This window comes from Struthio camelus, chromosome W (genome assembly GCF_040807025.1).
Source record: "Struthio camelus isolate bStrCam1 chromosome W, bStrCam1.hap1, whole genome shotgun sequence".
NCBI classification, from domain to species: Eukaryota; Metazoa; Chordata; class Aves; order Struthioniformes; family Struthionidae; genus Struthio; species Struthio camelus.
In genome coordinates this window covers 17,759,965-17,775,104 of record NC_090981.1, presented here as the reverse complement: position 1 = coordinate 17,775,104, position 15,140 = coordinate 17,759,965, and the positions used below count along the sequence as shown (strand labels likewise).

The following is a 15,140-nucleotide window of genomic DNA, read 5'->3' as shown; positions in this document are numbered from 1 at the left end:
GTGATAGGAACTATGAATGTTTGTGTATCTTTGAAAGTGAAAAACAGAGGCTAAGACAGAATATTGAAAGGGAGTTTGAGGATAGATTTATTTTGTACTACTTAGTATCTTCTGTGAAATCAATCTGTTTTTAAGGACAAATTTGTTTTATTAATAAGTGATCTAAGAAAAGTGGTATATAGATAATGAGGGGGAAAAAGTCACTTGATCTTAATAAACTTCTCTAAAGGAAAACGAAATTGTTTGGAGATGGTGAATTTCGGTAAAGGGGAAGACAGTTCTGTCAGAGGTAGCAGAACAAAGAGCAGAGCTGTACAGAAAAAGGCAGTTGCACTGTGGGCAAGTGAGGTCATTTGTAGCTTCCTAGAAACTAATTTGATTTTACAGCTTACTGAGATCAGGAAAAAACTTTTGTAGCTCAGTAGCTATTGGGAAAGAGCAAAACCTTGGAACTCTGACATGGCAAACAAAATACCAGGTTTTTCCTAAAGCAGCATAATAGGTCGGAAGTGATCTGTACTAAAGCATCTGTAAGCAAGTTAAATAGACAAACGTGGGTTCAGCTTGATAAAATTCAATTAAAGCTCATTATGCATTAATGCAATATATTACATTAATACTTAAAATGATGTATAAATTGAAATGAGGAAGTGCGAGAGCGGTGGTCTTAATGAAGCTAGAAGATGCGTGGCTTTTTTTTTTTTTTTTTTTTTAGGTGTTTGCTATCCTTCCTGTGAGAACCTTTCTCATTCTCACAGCTGCGCTGCCTCAGGGGAGGTTGCGGTGGTTGCCTGAAGCTTTGCTCTCTTGCCACAGACCAAGACAGACGTGCACGCTTTGCCTTTGTCTTTGCGTTGCATAAAATCCAGCTCATCTCCAGATAATAGATAATCACTGTTGTCTACCTATGTGGACTTCTTTCATTTTGAACACTCATACCTAGTTATATCTGTCTCTTACTTTTTTTCATTCGGATAATGTGCTGCGTCAATGATTTTTCAGAGTGATTTTTCTGATCCCTGACCAGGATTATTTTTTGCAAATTGTCTGTTACTCTCTTTAGAAGAATAAATCTTTTTCATGTAGCCTATTTTCTTGCCTCTTCCTTAGTGACTCACTGTGGTAATAGTTCATCCCTTCTCCCTGTTCATCCTTTACAGCGTAAAGTCCAAGATCACAGTCCTATCTCCATGTGTTTTGTTGCTGCCTAACTTTCTTGATAGTATGGACGTTTACTACTTTTTCAACCTCTCTTTACCTCCTTAGAATGCCTTAGGAGAGCCGCCTGGAACTTCCTTAGCTTTTTCCCATATAAACTGGGTTCTTCATTCAGTGTCTGCTCTGTGCCTTTTTCATCAGCATTGGTCTTTATATATCCTCGTGCTTCCAGGGACAGTAATTTTCCGACTACTGAAATATTGTGCTTTTTGTTTGCCTTTTGCACAGAGAACCTTGCTACTTTGTCAAAGGTAGAATTAAAACAGTAGGAGCCCTCTGTGCAAATATCATGCAGTTCCCTTCTCCTTCCCAGCACCTTCCTCCTTTTTTACCTTTGTATTGCCTAGTGAAGTTTCTCACTTCCTCTTTCTGCTTCATATTCCTCAGTTTATCCTTTGATTTCATGTATGCCAGCCTTAGATTTTTCTCAAGGACCATCTGTGCTATTTTCTAATTCTAGCAGGGAGGAAAAAACGGAAAGAAAGAAATGAATGCGATAGATCCGCGGCACAGCAGATTGTATGATCTTTAATTGGTGCGACCCTTTTTCCCCTTTCAAAGTTCTTGAATCCTTAGAGAATCTGAATTAGACGTAACGCAGGAAAGAACACGGCTGTTATGTATCATCAGAAGGCAATGATATCTTTGAAGGGAAAAAATTGTACTTCACTGTGCTCGTAGTTTAGATTGCTTCAAGAGGAGGATGCTTCGGGAGTGTTTACTTCTCAGGACAAGATTTAGACCTGCTTTTTCTTCAGTATTTTTGACACTGGATGTGTCTCCTACATGAATTGTTCATATACAAAATGGCCACTAGACCATTACTGTAGTCGAGCTTAATTTTGCTGGAGGGTTGGTTGGTTTGTTTGTTTGGCTTTAGATGCAACAGTCTCAGTATTTTAGACTGATGCATCCTTACACAAACATGCATATAGGAGACTGGAGTGCTGAGGAGATTCTCTTACACTTTAGAAGAAGCACTCATGAAAACTTACTCTCCGATTTTGCCATTTGCGTTGATAACGCTGTTCTTGGGGTAGTTGTCAGGCTGGGAGGTGAGTGCAGTGCCGCGGCTGCGTAGCCAGACGTGCCCTGGGGCTGTGTTTCTCTAGCTTTGCTTCGCTAAAGGTAGGGTTCGTTCAGATGATACGAACGCTGGCCTGAAGCCGTTCTTCTGTCTACCTGTAGATTAACTGTTGTCTGAAATAAACTGATCACACTCAAACTGCCGTTAGCCAAAGACGAACAGAAGATGCTGTGATGATTAGCGTGGTGAAACGGGAAAGGTTGCAAACCCACCCCATAAATGGGGTTGCCCTTTGCCTCTGCCTTGTCTTACTGCTTTTGTGGTCTCTGGTGTCAGGCCTGCTAGAGCACTGGCTCTGAACAGGGTCTCCCTGGAGAGAAACGTCAACATCACCTTGCTTTACCACAGCTAAATTACTTACCTGAGCAAAGCACCAGGCTGGAAGATGGCTTTACCTTGTGCTGTGCAAGTACATAAAAAGGCTCATTGCACGGCACTGCAATGTGTTGTGCTGTCAAAGGCAAAGGCCCTAAAACAGGATCTTTTCACATCGATTTGAGACAGGGCGTGCAGGAAGGAGCTGTGCTGATTCATTTGCAGCAGGGAGTGGGGGGTTGCTTTCCTGTGGAGGTTTGTTTAAAAGAGTGAACTGAGTTTCGTCTTTGCAGAAAAGCAAAAATATCCTGCAAGCTACTTGGAGACATATCTCCGTCACTGCTTTAATGTAGCTTTTTAGTCGTGTTTAGAGGTGTCTGTGAAGAGCATACCTGAAATAATTTTCAGCAGGGCCTTGCAGACATAGGTTTCTTGCAGCAAGTCCAATTTCAGAAGCTGAAGCTTTAAACACATATGTTCACGTTCATTGTGTACTTGTTATGTATGCTCTTGGGTGTAAATAGGAAAAAGTCAAAACTTTCACATTGGAGTTGTCTTCCTGCAGGCCCTAGGAGATGATTATTTTGACTCATGCAGCACAAGCACAAAAGAAAACTATGTATTCTCTTCTTTTTTTATTGACAAAAGCAATGAAAGCCAGAGTGGTGTTTGTGTGTGAGGGGGTGTTCTTTATGGATTTGTTTGCGTCAGCCTAAAAATAACTTCAAATAAATTATTTCCAGAGAAGTTGATAGGTTGAGTATGGTTTTAAAAATAAGTGCCCTGCTGATTAAAGGAGTGGTAACAATTAAGGAGAACAAACACCTAAAAAACCAAACAACCCACAAACTTCCACATCCTGAAGGCTCCTTTTTGGTTTAGAAAACTCTTTTGTTTTAAATGGTCCAAAACTAACCATACAGTGCAGATACTATGCAGACATTTCTGAAATTGTCTATTATATTTTTAACGTAACGGTGATGTTAACTTCACTGCTTTATCATGCTTGGCAAAGAACGGTTCCCATATAACCAACTAAATTACAGCTTGTCAGATGGAGTGGAACTGGAAGCCAGCAAGAGATCTGATTAATTTTCTTGAGTAATCAAGCAGCGCAGTGAAAGCCTGAATCAGCCAGTTTTCTTTGGGAGAGGAGAAAACTTCTGCATCAGCACCAGTCCCTCCCGCTCTCCTGCTGAGCTGCCGGCAGGGCTGACGCTTCCAGCAGGCGGCCAGCTCTGCCGATGTCCTCATGCAAAAGTAATGCAAAAGCTTTAATGGAGAAAGACTGCTGGAAAGCCAAACCAGGCCAAACACCAAAACCTCAGGCAAGAATATGGTACGCTTCACTTGTAGCTGCCTTCCTAATTTTCTCTGATGCCTTTTCCCTCGTTGTCTCCAGGTGAGCTCCATTCAGAACCAAATGCAGTCCAAGGGGGGCTACGGAGGTGGCATGTCTGCAAACGTTCAGATGCAGCTTGTAGATACAAAGGCAGGATAACCTTGGGGAAACCTTTCCAGTAAGTATTCCGCTCTTGCTTTTTAGGCACTGGTAGAGTAATAAGGAAGAACATCCTGCCGCATGTCATAATCGGCTGCCTATAAATAGCTGCGTCCTTACGATGCACCATGTGAAAATGCGTTTCTGAGTAGAAGGCTTGGTATCATGTGAGCATGCTGATTTTACTTTGTCATGAACAAGAGATTAATAATTCAGTCCTGACTGCAACAGTCTGTCCTTTAAGCCTATTTTTATACCCAAGATATTACTGTAGGCGAATCTTTGCAAGTGAAGTTAAGTGCATTCCAGATTTCAGGAGAACTTTGTGAAATGCCATTTCTGCAACAGTTCCATCCATTTAATTAACCATACGTGTGATGTTAAATGGATGAACGATTATGTTATGGTAGGAAAATGGTCACTGCCAAAGCATTCAAAAGTCAGCTTAACGTGTGTTTTCTGTGTTCCAGGTTTATGTGAGTTCCTGTATCTTCTTTCCTGTGTGCCCTTCTTTTGCCTTGGTGACTGCTTTCTGTGTTCATGACAAGAGAGAAGTGATGGCTCGTTGTTCACCCGTTGTGATTACTCCAGTGAAAAGTTGCTGTTCTGCTCTGATGATGCCATTTATCAGATTGGTCCTACCGTGCCTTTCGGTGGCATGCACGCATTGGCCTCTACCAGCACTATGGACGTAGAGCTGTTTAGGATTGTTTTTAGCTTTTTCTTTGTCTCTTTTTTAAATTTTTTTTTTTTACTTTTTTGATTTAAGGCGAATTAAGGCATCAACCGTAGCTTCCCTCATCCCTCTCACAAATACTAATGCACAGCATTCTGTTGTTCTTTATTCTTTAAATCTTTTCCTCCACTCAAGTAATTTAGAATTGAGTGAGTTTCCATTAATACTTTTAATCGCTCATTGTTCATATCCATTTTTGAAAGGTCTGGGACCTGCAAGCACAAACGATTGTTTCCTACAAAATCAGCAGAGTAGATGACCGCATGCTTTGTGAAGTTGCTTTGTATGGTGGCCCATTCGGTGCCAGAAAAAAAATTGCTTACTGCGGACTGATGATACTGTTGCTGGTGAAAAATTTAGCTGTGGCACCAAGTCATGCCTGTTTCTGAAAGAGGACTTGTAACTTAGCTGCTTCAGAGTTATGTCTTTATTTTAGTTTTTATCCAACTGGTCTTGAAATAATAAAGAGAGAGCTTGAATTCATAAGGCATTTGTTGTAAATGTTCAGTATATTTATTTTGAAAGAGCTGACCTCGAGACTGTAAACCAGTGTAGTACCGTATCTGCGTGTTGTGGAAGCGCTTTAGTCTATTTAAAACAAGAAAAGCATCATGTTTGGCTGCTTCTTTTTCCTTTTTTTTTTTTTTTTTAATTTTAGGCTGTACGGTCATTCCCAGTAGCAGCATGTCAAACTGCCTGCAATATAAGCTGAAGTTTAGTAGACCTCTCTAAGTAGTTGGCAGTTCCTGTGTACTAAATATTTAGGGGCCATGGAAGTTGCTCAGAGCAACATACTCATCTGGCAGAACAGATGCCAGTGAAAACAACATACAGGGTGACTTTTTACTGTCAGTAAAAAGCCTTTTGCTCAGGTTCCAAAGCATGTTTCTCTTTCACACGTTGTGAAAATTGTATTTTAATATTGCACTGTTTTCAGATTATGTCTGTAAATGGTCCTTCTCTTTTTTTCTTCCTCGTTGGTGGTTTGAAACAAGTCAATGGTTTGAATCTTGATTGAGTTTTAATGTGGGGGGGAAAAACATCATCCTATCAGATAAGGACAACCGAGCTTAATCAGATTCAATATGACACATAAACACATGTGTTTATAAATATAGATTGCTGTCATGAATGATTCTTTTCTTCCCATCCTTTCCCTGATTTCACAGTGCAACAGCTATCAGGTTGATTTAAACATGTACGAACCTACTTACTCTCGTCTCCCAGTTCACAACCAGTGCGCCAAATACAATAGCCATGGAGGTAGCTGGCCTTCCCAAAGTTGTATTTGAGTGGCAGGTGTCAGTTATCCGCTTGCATGGTTCCAGTTAGCTTGGGGAGCCTTCACCGATAAAGGTACTGATTCGTGACGACACAAGATCAGGATGTTCAGTTGTCTGGGGTGCATAAACACATGGCAAGGCAGTGACTTTTTTTTTTTTAGGGGTCAGCATTTCCAATGCCACTTTATCAAATGAGTCTTAAATATACTATGATTATTACAAAATGATTTTAACTTTGTCATCGGTTACTGCGGCTGAAATTTGCTTGCTGAAACTATCTTGCCTTTGTCAAAATGTCTTCAGCTTAATAGCCAGAAAAAAATTTGACATATTTTTATAACAGACATACTTTTTTTGTACATTGTGTTCATTCTTGAATAAAGTCAGTTCAGTGTTGGCTTGTAGATATTAAAAGGAAAGTATTGACTTTGATTCAATAAATGTTTTCTTTCAGTTGGTGGCTTACCCTTTTTCTTTTTCAAGTTAAATTTTACACTAGAAAAACAGTTGCAGCCTACAAACTGGTGGGGAAAATCCTCGGAAGAGGAACCTGGTAGTGTGAGAAGAAAGTCGTTTGCAGGCTTGAGTGTTTTTTTTTTTTTTCCTGCCGCTCGACCCCTTTGTTGCCAAATGGATTAAACCTTAATTTTATAAGCAGCTTTGTTTCACTGATTTTTGGTGTGTTTACCAGGGGCCTCTGCAAACATCTCAAAGAGAAGGTTTCTTAATACGACACAAATCCAAAACCCCTCATGCAGTTTCTCGCTCCTGGGTTTTCTTCTTGCTTGCTCTTGATGGTGATGCGGATTATTTTACTGTGGTGATTAGCAGAAGACCAATTAAATACAATATCACTGTAATACATATATCTCCATTAAATCCACCTGCAAGGCACAGTGTCATCTACTCTGCGCTTTGCTTAATTCATTACTTTTTCTTTGACGTTCTCAAAGTTAATTCCTCAAGAACCAATTTACTACTTTAAACCTCAGGCTAAACTGTTTTTAAGAAGGGTACTGAATTACGGGCCATGTGATAAGCCCTTGAAGTTGCCAGTTAAGGAAAAAAGCTAGTTGTAAAAGGAAAGGAAGAAAGGGCAAAAGAAAACAGTGAGATAAAGATCAACTGCAAAACTTTTTTTTTTTCCCAATAGTTAAAGTTACAGAAGACTTGTACTGTGTTCCCTGATGAAAGAGCAAATAGAGTAACGATGGTTTAGCAAGAATTATAGGCGTATTCACTACTGAAAGAAAGGCAGCTCTAATTTGGAAATGTTTTCACCAAGCCAAAAAGGAATTACTGCACCCACCGAGCAGTAGCCTTACTAAAGCATTTAAGATCAATGCACAAGGTTTGTCTAGAGAAGAAGATGCTCTAATATAACCATTTATTAAAATAATTTTTTGACCTCTTCAAGGGAGTCAGCTCATGTTTAGTCTTTAGCCTGTTCAGCTGCCTAAAGCAGTTGTATAAGTCAATTCATTCCTGTTGTATCTTTTTAAAATGAGAAGATGCTGCATCAGCATCCAAATCTCTGAACATAGTTTTGGTCCCAAGTGGCACTGCATTCGGCCATCATATAATATACCAAAAAAAACAAAAAACCACCCTCAGGCTCAGAAAATTCATAGTTACAGTAAGATCTGTGGATTTCCTTATCTACATAATGACACATTTTTACCAAGTACGGTACGTATTTCATCACAACATAATTATCCTGACTTGAGTACTCTGTTCTTTTTGGGGAGAGTGGGATCTAATGTTAAATTGTTACTAATTGATGTGTATGGATTTGAATAGGGCACCCTCCTACTGAATTGAAAGTAATTTTTTCCAACTTCATGGGGATTCTGTGTCTGTTAATGCCTTACCGTGATTGCTGGTCTTCATGTGCCTTGAAGAGCTGTACCACTTCACGTGCCACTCACAAGATTTCCTAAACTTTATATAGCTTAGAAGAAAAAAGAAGATACTATATCCTATTGCGAAACCAGGGTGAAGCAGCACACGTTCATCAAAGAAAGACTGTTAGGTTTCTATCTTTGTGAAAACAATTCAATGGAAGAAGTGGGGCAAGGACTAAGGCTCAAGTAGCATGCATGCCTGCTGATCAAAAGCTTCTGGTGTAGGGAGTTCAGAAAAACAAGTATGGCCCTGGATTTTGGAGCTCCAGCTATTTGAAATTTAACAGCAAAAATTCCAACTTCTCATTCCATGTCCCTTTTTCTGTCATCATGGCTCACCACAGAAAGCCATGCGCATTTCTTCTTCAACATTTTATTATTCCTCAGAAACTGCTTTTAACATGAGAGAATGATGAAATCTGGTCTAGATTGCAGATTTTGTGGTGTAATGCAATTTCCCTGAGCACAGACAGTTATATCAGGACCCAAAACACTTTCAGAATAAAGACTTTCAAGACTCACTGTTTAGGATAAGAGTTTATGAGACTTTTTATTAACTCTGTAAAAACATGCTGGCTGCAACCACAGGTCAGAATATAGCTATACAAGTATGTTACTGAAAGTAAAAATAGCCTTGCTCTTAAGCAACTTTAAGACCTAAAAATGAAGTTCGGCCCCGTAACGCTTTCTTTCTGAGGAAGTTACAGAGTTCACCTGCCTGCCCAGGCCTGAGGCCACGCACAGTGCGGGCTATTTGGAAGTTAAGTGATCCTGAGCATGGCTGAATGATGGTATATACCAAGCAGGGAGGAAGATTCCCCCAGAACAAGCCTTAATGAAAATTTAACTTTTTCCTATAAGTAATAGCCTGTGCATTAAAGGAGCAATAGCTGAATTTTGAAGGGATTTTTTAAACGCTTTATGTTAGGGAATAAGGAGAAATCTCTGTGCGGACACAATAAACCAACATAGCTGCAGACCATCCCAAACTCGGGTAAACTGCACTGTAAATTGAAGCCACATTTCTGGAATCATTGCTATGAACACACAACTATGGCTGCATTCATTGAAAACCAACAAAAGACGTGACCCACAAAAACATGAGGAAATGTCCTCGCTCTTGACAGATGTCTTATGCATTATTAGCATATATTAGAACAGTATCTTGGTGAGCATATTTTAAAACTGGCATGGGGAAGAACTGCCTGTGCTCTCGTACTATTTCAGAAGAAGAAAACCCATTTACTTTCACAGTATTCACAGCGTGATGCAAAGTGCTCAGCAGTTAACATGTGCACATGGTCACCGAACATTATTAAATCAGCTATACAGATGCTTGAATGCATTATTTAAGGATATGCGATGCGCTATTCAATAAATAATTTGATGAATATTTAATTGTATTTAGCATCCCTAATTACAACGTGCAAGCATAATGTACTCCTGGCTGTAGATCCATAAATGGTGACAACAACATTAAAGCATATTGAAAATGATGTCTTGGCTCTGACAATGATTAGTGGAAGTACTTCAAAGGAATACTGGTAGCACTGAATGAGGTTGTTCCCACCTACTTATTCTCAAGTTTTGTGCCCGCAGTGCCCTTGATTTGGCTGTACTGCTGACTGGATTGGGAACTAACCTATGTTAAAGGGGTTTTTTTTGGCCAAATTGTTTTCACCTGGACCTGCTTCTTGATGCTTGTGCAGAGCAAGCATAGGAACAAGTGGCATGGGATCAGAAATCATCTCTTTTGGGGGTGTTGGTGGCTTAACCTGGCTGTGGAAAGACAGTCATAACTACACTTTCAGCATCAGGCTTTCTGAAGGAAAAAAAAACATTTGACCTAGTAACTATGCTGCTGCGCTAAGCATAGCAACCGCTGGCACGGTGACTGCTCCTCCTGAAAAGCCACTTCCGCTTTGGGAGAGCTCTGGTTCCATGTACTGGGATGACCGGCTTTACCCAGGCTTTTCTATGTGGTTTGAGGGCACAAACAACGTTGAACACCTTTGCCAAGGGGTTGACTAGCTCATCAGTGGGAGTGAACCCACCCCGGGCGCTATGATTCTCCTGCTTCTGGCTGTTGCTGCTAGTTCCACCCATCACCACTATGCGAGGCGTGACTTTCTGCCTTCAGGCAAGTAGACAGAAATTACGAATTCAGACTTCAGACCAGTTTCCCCAGTGAGCCCTGAAGATCAGAGTGCTGGTAGACTTGGCAATAATTAGCTGAACAGCAAACTTGCTTACTGTGGCACAGAAACTATGACCAGATTATGAACAACTGAGCAAAAGGCAAAGTTCAGTTGTCCTAACACAGTTACTTAAGCATTTGGGGGGGGGGGGAGGGGGGCTTTTCATGGCAAAGTTGAATAGTCTGCAGCCCAGTTAATTTTTTCCCCCAAATCTCCTGTTCTGTTCTTAGATAGTAAGATGTTAAGAGAGCCTATTAGCAAAAAATAAAAGTAGACTGTTGTGCTTGGCATGTTCTTTTAAGTGAAGTGGTTGCTTTCCCTTAGGGACTTGGCCATAGTAGAAGACCCTCCCTGTAAACCACGACACACGCTCAGCAGCACTGGAGATCTAGTAGATCACACTGAAGTTAGCTTGCTCTGATTTTCCAACACTTCAAGGAGGTATTGGCGTAAGTGAAGACATAACACAAATTTTATCAATTGAGTAACGCTGACTTTGAGGGGAAGAGGTGTTTCAACATGAAACAGAGCGCTACCCACTATAGACACTTGTCATTTTTCCTGAAAATGCTTAGCAATAAGAAAGCTTCATATACTGATGTCTGCATTTAGAGAGCGCTGGTTTTTCTACCAGCATTGTGCATGTCACAGCCACGAGCAACTGCTTCCTAGGAACGTGCTCGGTTTCTCCCATCTCCTCCAATCTCCTTCAATGTCATGAAGGGGCTGCTGGCTTTTGCTTTGTTTTTTTCATCTCTCACCATTACAACAGCCTTTTGAGATGGCAATTAATTCGAAATACTTGCCAGGCAATGTAAACACACTTTGCATTTGTGCATTGCCTGGTGGGAAGCGACTGAGTGCCAAGCTGACCTGAATGACTCCCGTCAATACAGCAACGGGGTGAGCAGCCCTCGTGCTCCATGCAGGATCTGGGCTCTGTTTTCCACCTGCTGCCACCCACCGCAGTTCCTCACCGAACATGTGAAATAGGCTGTTACACAGTTTCTCAAGACATCACACCCAGCAGGAAAGGTGGGTATTACTCGGAGCGGATTTTGAAGCGCTCAGTTCAGATTTCATAGACTGCGGCAGCACTAGGGAAACGGCTGAAACAGCCACATGGAAATCTGTGATGGAAGTAAACGCTGCGGCTAATGCAACAGTTTTGTAAAACCTAGGAAATGTCCTGAAACCATTTATCTTAGCAAAACATCTTCACAGCTGCAATAAAACATGCAAAGACTCATAATCCTTGGAGAAGTGTACCCTTCCCAGGTGGTTAATGCTAATGTACCTTTTGGCACGCTGCAGCTTTTTTGCGCTTGTCACGGTTTAACCTGCTGGAGCAGTGAGAGTCCTCTCGTGTGTGGTGTGTGCATTAAGCAGCAGCGATAATGCATGGATAGGGGGTGTCATGTGGCATTTCTATTCACACTCATAAAGGAGAAAACCATTTCGGAAAGTGGAATTAGGGAGTCCACAACCACATTTCAGCAAGCAACGCTATGGGTTTGGAGGGGAGATGAGGAGGGATTATTAAAGGAGGGAGAGTGAAAAGAAAGGAGGGGAGATGGGAGAGGAGGGACACCTTGGATCGGTGGCCAACCACCGTACCCTGGCCAATTCCCCCTGGTACTCTTTGCAAAAAGGAGCTGTTGGCGACAGCCACAAAACCCGAGTCCAGTGCAGCAACGCCTGTTCATTTTTCACTGTTTTAGGTAGTAGGTGCCAAGCTATTTACTCTCTCTTTTTGTAAGCTGCAGCTGACATTTGGTTTCCAAATGGCATAATGTCGTAACCGTGGGGTATGAGCAGCCCAGGGGAACAGGGCTTTGTGGAGAGCAGAGCTGTGAAATGAAGCTCTGCTCGACAGCTTTTGAAGCTTGTGGGTTAAATACAAACTAATTTTCCTTACTGTGAACATAGATCGGGTGGTGCTCAGCTGCAACGGGTACCCACACACTTCCAGGGGTGGAGGTAAAAATAAGAAAAAAACCAACAGAAATTACAACTGCTTCATGCCTCTTAAAAAAACTAAACAAAACAAAACAGCAGTCCATTTCCACACCCATTCGCTGGAGCCGCACAACATCGGGATGATATTGCTGGTAAGGGACAAAGTCTCAGTATACCTTTTTATTGGCTAGAACCACCCACTTTTATCTGTTTATGTGTCTCAGCCGTGGCACAGATGCTGCTGTTCTCAGGACCTGCCCGGTGCAGTCCTTGGATGGGAATTAAATAGCCATGCCATGGTCTAGTTAAGAGCTCCCTCACTGCTTCTCTGAATCATAACCAAAGCAGTGGAAACATGTGATGGAAGTAAGCGCTGCGGCCAGTGCAACGGTTTTGTAAAGCCTAGAATTTCAGAGCTACATCAAGATGACTGTTTTAGTACCACTTAATTTTAAACAGGTTTTCCAGCCTTTTAAAATACACTAGCATATCCAAACACGCAGAGCAAAATGAAGCCGTGCTGACCTACATAGTCATTGCTGTTGCCTTATCCCGGCCGATCCTTCTTCCAGCCGCCCGAGGTGCTGGCTCTCCCCAAGGCCTGCGCTATAATGAGATGCAACTGAGTCTTCTCTGAGAATTAGGGTCTGGTGGTATCTGGGCCATGAGGCACTCCTCAATTTCCGCACGCGACACACATCTGCCTCCCGCATAGCGGCACTTCAAATATTCATCCACGGCAACACGGAAGCCAGCCCAGCGCTGATATGACATTTTTCCCAACCCAAAATGCCGAAGCCACTTGACCCGAGATGCTTGCCGGTCCTTTTGGCAGCGTGCTCGGGCCTTGCCGTCGCTGGTGGGAAAACCGTGCCGCAAACGTGGCGCCACCAGCTCTGCCCCAGCACGGGCCACCTCGGCTCTGCCTCGGTGGGACCGTCCCAAGCACATGAGGGTGAAGGCAGCTATCCCGCTGCCAAGGGCTGAGCTAAGGAAAACCTTCTGCAATCAGATTTTCCACGCAAGGACACTGGGCTAACTGCACAAAAAAAAGGCAGGTTAAGAAATAACGGTGAGGAAGACTTTCTCCCCCCTGCCTTCACTGAGCAGGGTTACTGCAGCACCCTCAGATGACAGCAGGGCAACCGGAGCTGGTTATTATCAACACAATAGTCAGTGCTGCCGCTGCTCTTGGAAAAACCGTGATCAAATATGTGCAGCTGCTCACTTGGAGAGCTTTCCGGCTGAGGAAAGCTATCCACACCCATGAAGAGAAATCCTTCTCCATGAGCCTGACATGCCTTCTAAATTTATGCTCCTCTGTAAGTAGGAAATTTCCATGGTCCTGTCCAACAAACTATGCCATATGGTCTATAAAAACCCCACAATACGAGCAATCTTGATGTGCACATCCCAAGATGTTTAAAAAGTTGTGATAAATATCTGGATAATTGGGCAGTGGACACTGGTCACCCTAGACAGGCAATTGCATTAGATTGCTCACTGTGCCAAGGTAAAGCCAATTTCACAGCAGACCGGATTGTACATAGGCTATTTTCCAAGTCAGAATCCTACAGTTAAATCTTTTGACCGTAAATGAACCTGTGAATGAGAATGGTCTTGCCTCATCAGGCCAAGTGATCCAGAATCAGAAGGCTGCAAACAGATTTTAAAGGTTTTTACAAAGCTAGGGATACATTTCACTGCCTTGCTTTTTTTTCCTTTGAATGACCCTGCACCGATTCCTGGTAGGTATGCCACATCGTCTGCATTTCCGTTCCTACTCTGCCTATTTCTTACAGGGTTTCTGAAAACGATTTCTTAAGACTTTACCCGCTATTGATGCTGCTTCTTTCCCACCTGAGGTCAGTCTTAATCCTCTCATTGTAAATGACATCACAGCCACATTCACACGGATTATCAGGAACAAGCAGCAGGAACTAATGAATTTAAGTGAGGTTTACAATAAAGAACGTAGGTAAATTACCCCTAAGGATCTCCTGGAATGCTCTTCAGGTAGCATTAGCAGTGTTTTGATATTTGGTCGAGGGCTAACATCCTCCGAAGGATGACGGCAGCACAGCATTTTGCTTTTGTGGCACTGCATCAAATGGTGGCATCCCAGGCCTCAGTCTCACTTCCCAGCGCAGTAGCACTTATTGAAAGGTTACCTCAGTGAGGCACACAAGCACACATGTAATAGACACTTTGAAGAAGTAAAACTAATTTATTTTGTATTAATAATTATATAAATCAGTTAATATTTTTTCATAATTTTTTTCCCGTAAAGTAATTGCCTTGTCCCTTGCCTCTATGCTGTACCGTGAAACCCAGAAAGATAAGCCAGCTTTAGATGCAGCAGGGGAACAAGAGAGTTCTCTATCATGTCAGGCAATTACCATAAGATATGAAAAAATTGATCTTCTGAGAAAAGTTAAAAGGGTCACATCGCTCTCGTCAAAGAGCCTCATTTGTTTTAATGAAATAATAGTTTATTTGTGCAAAGGCTGCAGGAACTAAGTCAGGAGAAGGCACAGCTTGTCTCATTAAGGGTCACTTTCCTTCGCAGCCAACTTTTACTTTGCTAAATTGTGTCGGTAAAAGCACTTAGGATCGCCTGGGTGAAGAGAGGCAGAGAACCTCTCACTTTTACATCCCCGCTTCAACTCCAGCTTTTAGCCACTCCTAACACAAACGATGACGCGCCAGCACGCAGGAACAAGCTCTGCCTTCTGCCAGGCTGCCGCAGAGAGACGGTCCCGCGGCTGCGACCTTGGTGGCAAAAACGCCAACCCACACGCCGAAAAGACAAAGCATAACACGCACCTATTTTAGCTATGCACAGGGTAGCTAACGGAGGGATGCTATTTTTGCATGTAGCTCCATGCCCTCACTAGAGATTTGCAGTTCAGGTCTTGCCCTTTTGCTCCTATGGCTGA

General features: G+C 42.2%; 1 protein-coding gene across 17 annotated transcripts in view; it reads left to right on the top strand.

Annotated features, from left to right (window-relative positions):
- LOC138060849 (CDC42 small effector protein 2) overlaps positions 1 to 6,593 on the top strand; it is an 86,584-nt gene extending 79,991 nt beyond the window's left edge. For all 17 annotated transcript variants that reach the window (XM_068924801.1, XM_068924787.1, XM_068924795.1 and 14 more), the window contains 2 exons: positions 4,023 to 4,140; positions 4,592 to 6,593. In XM_068924801.1, the coding sequence (XP_068780902.1) occupies positions 4,023 to 4,121 (99 nt within the window). In that variant the 3' untranslated portion in view covers positions 4,122 to 4,140; positions 4,592 to 6,593. The remainder of the gene's footprint in view (positions 1 to 4,022; positions 4,141 to 4,591) is intronic.
- The last annotated feature ends 8,547 nt before the right edge of the window (positions 6,594 to 15,140 follow it).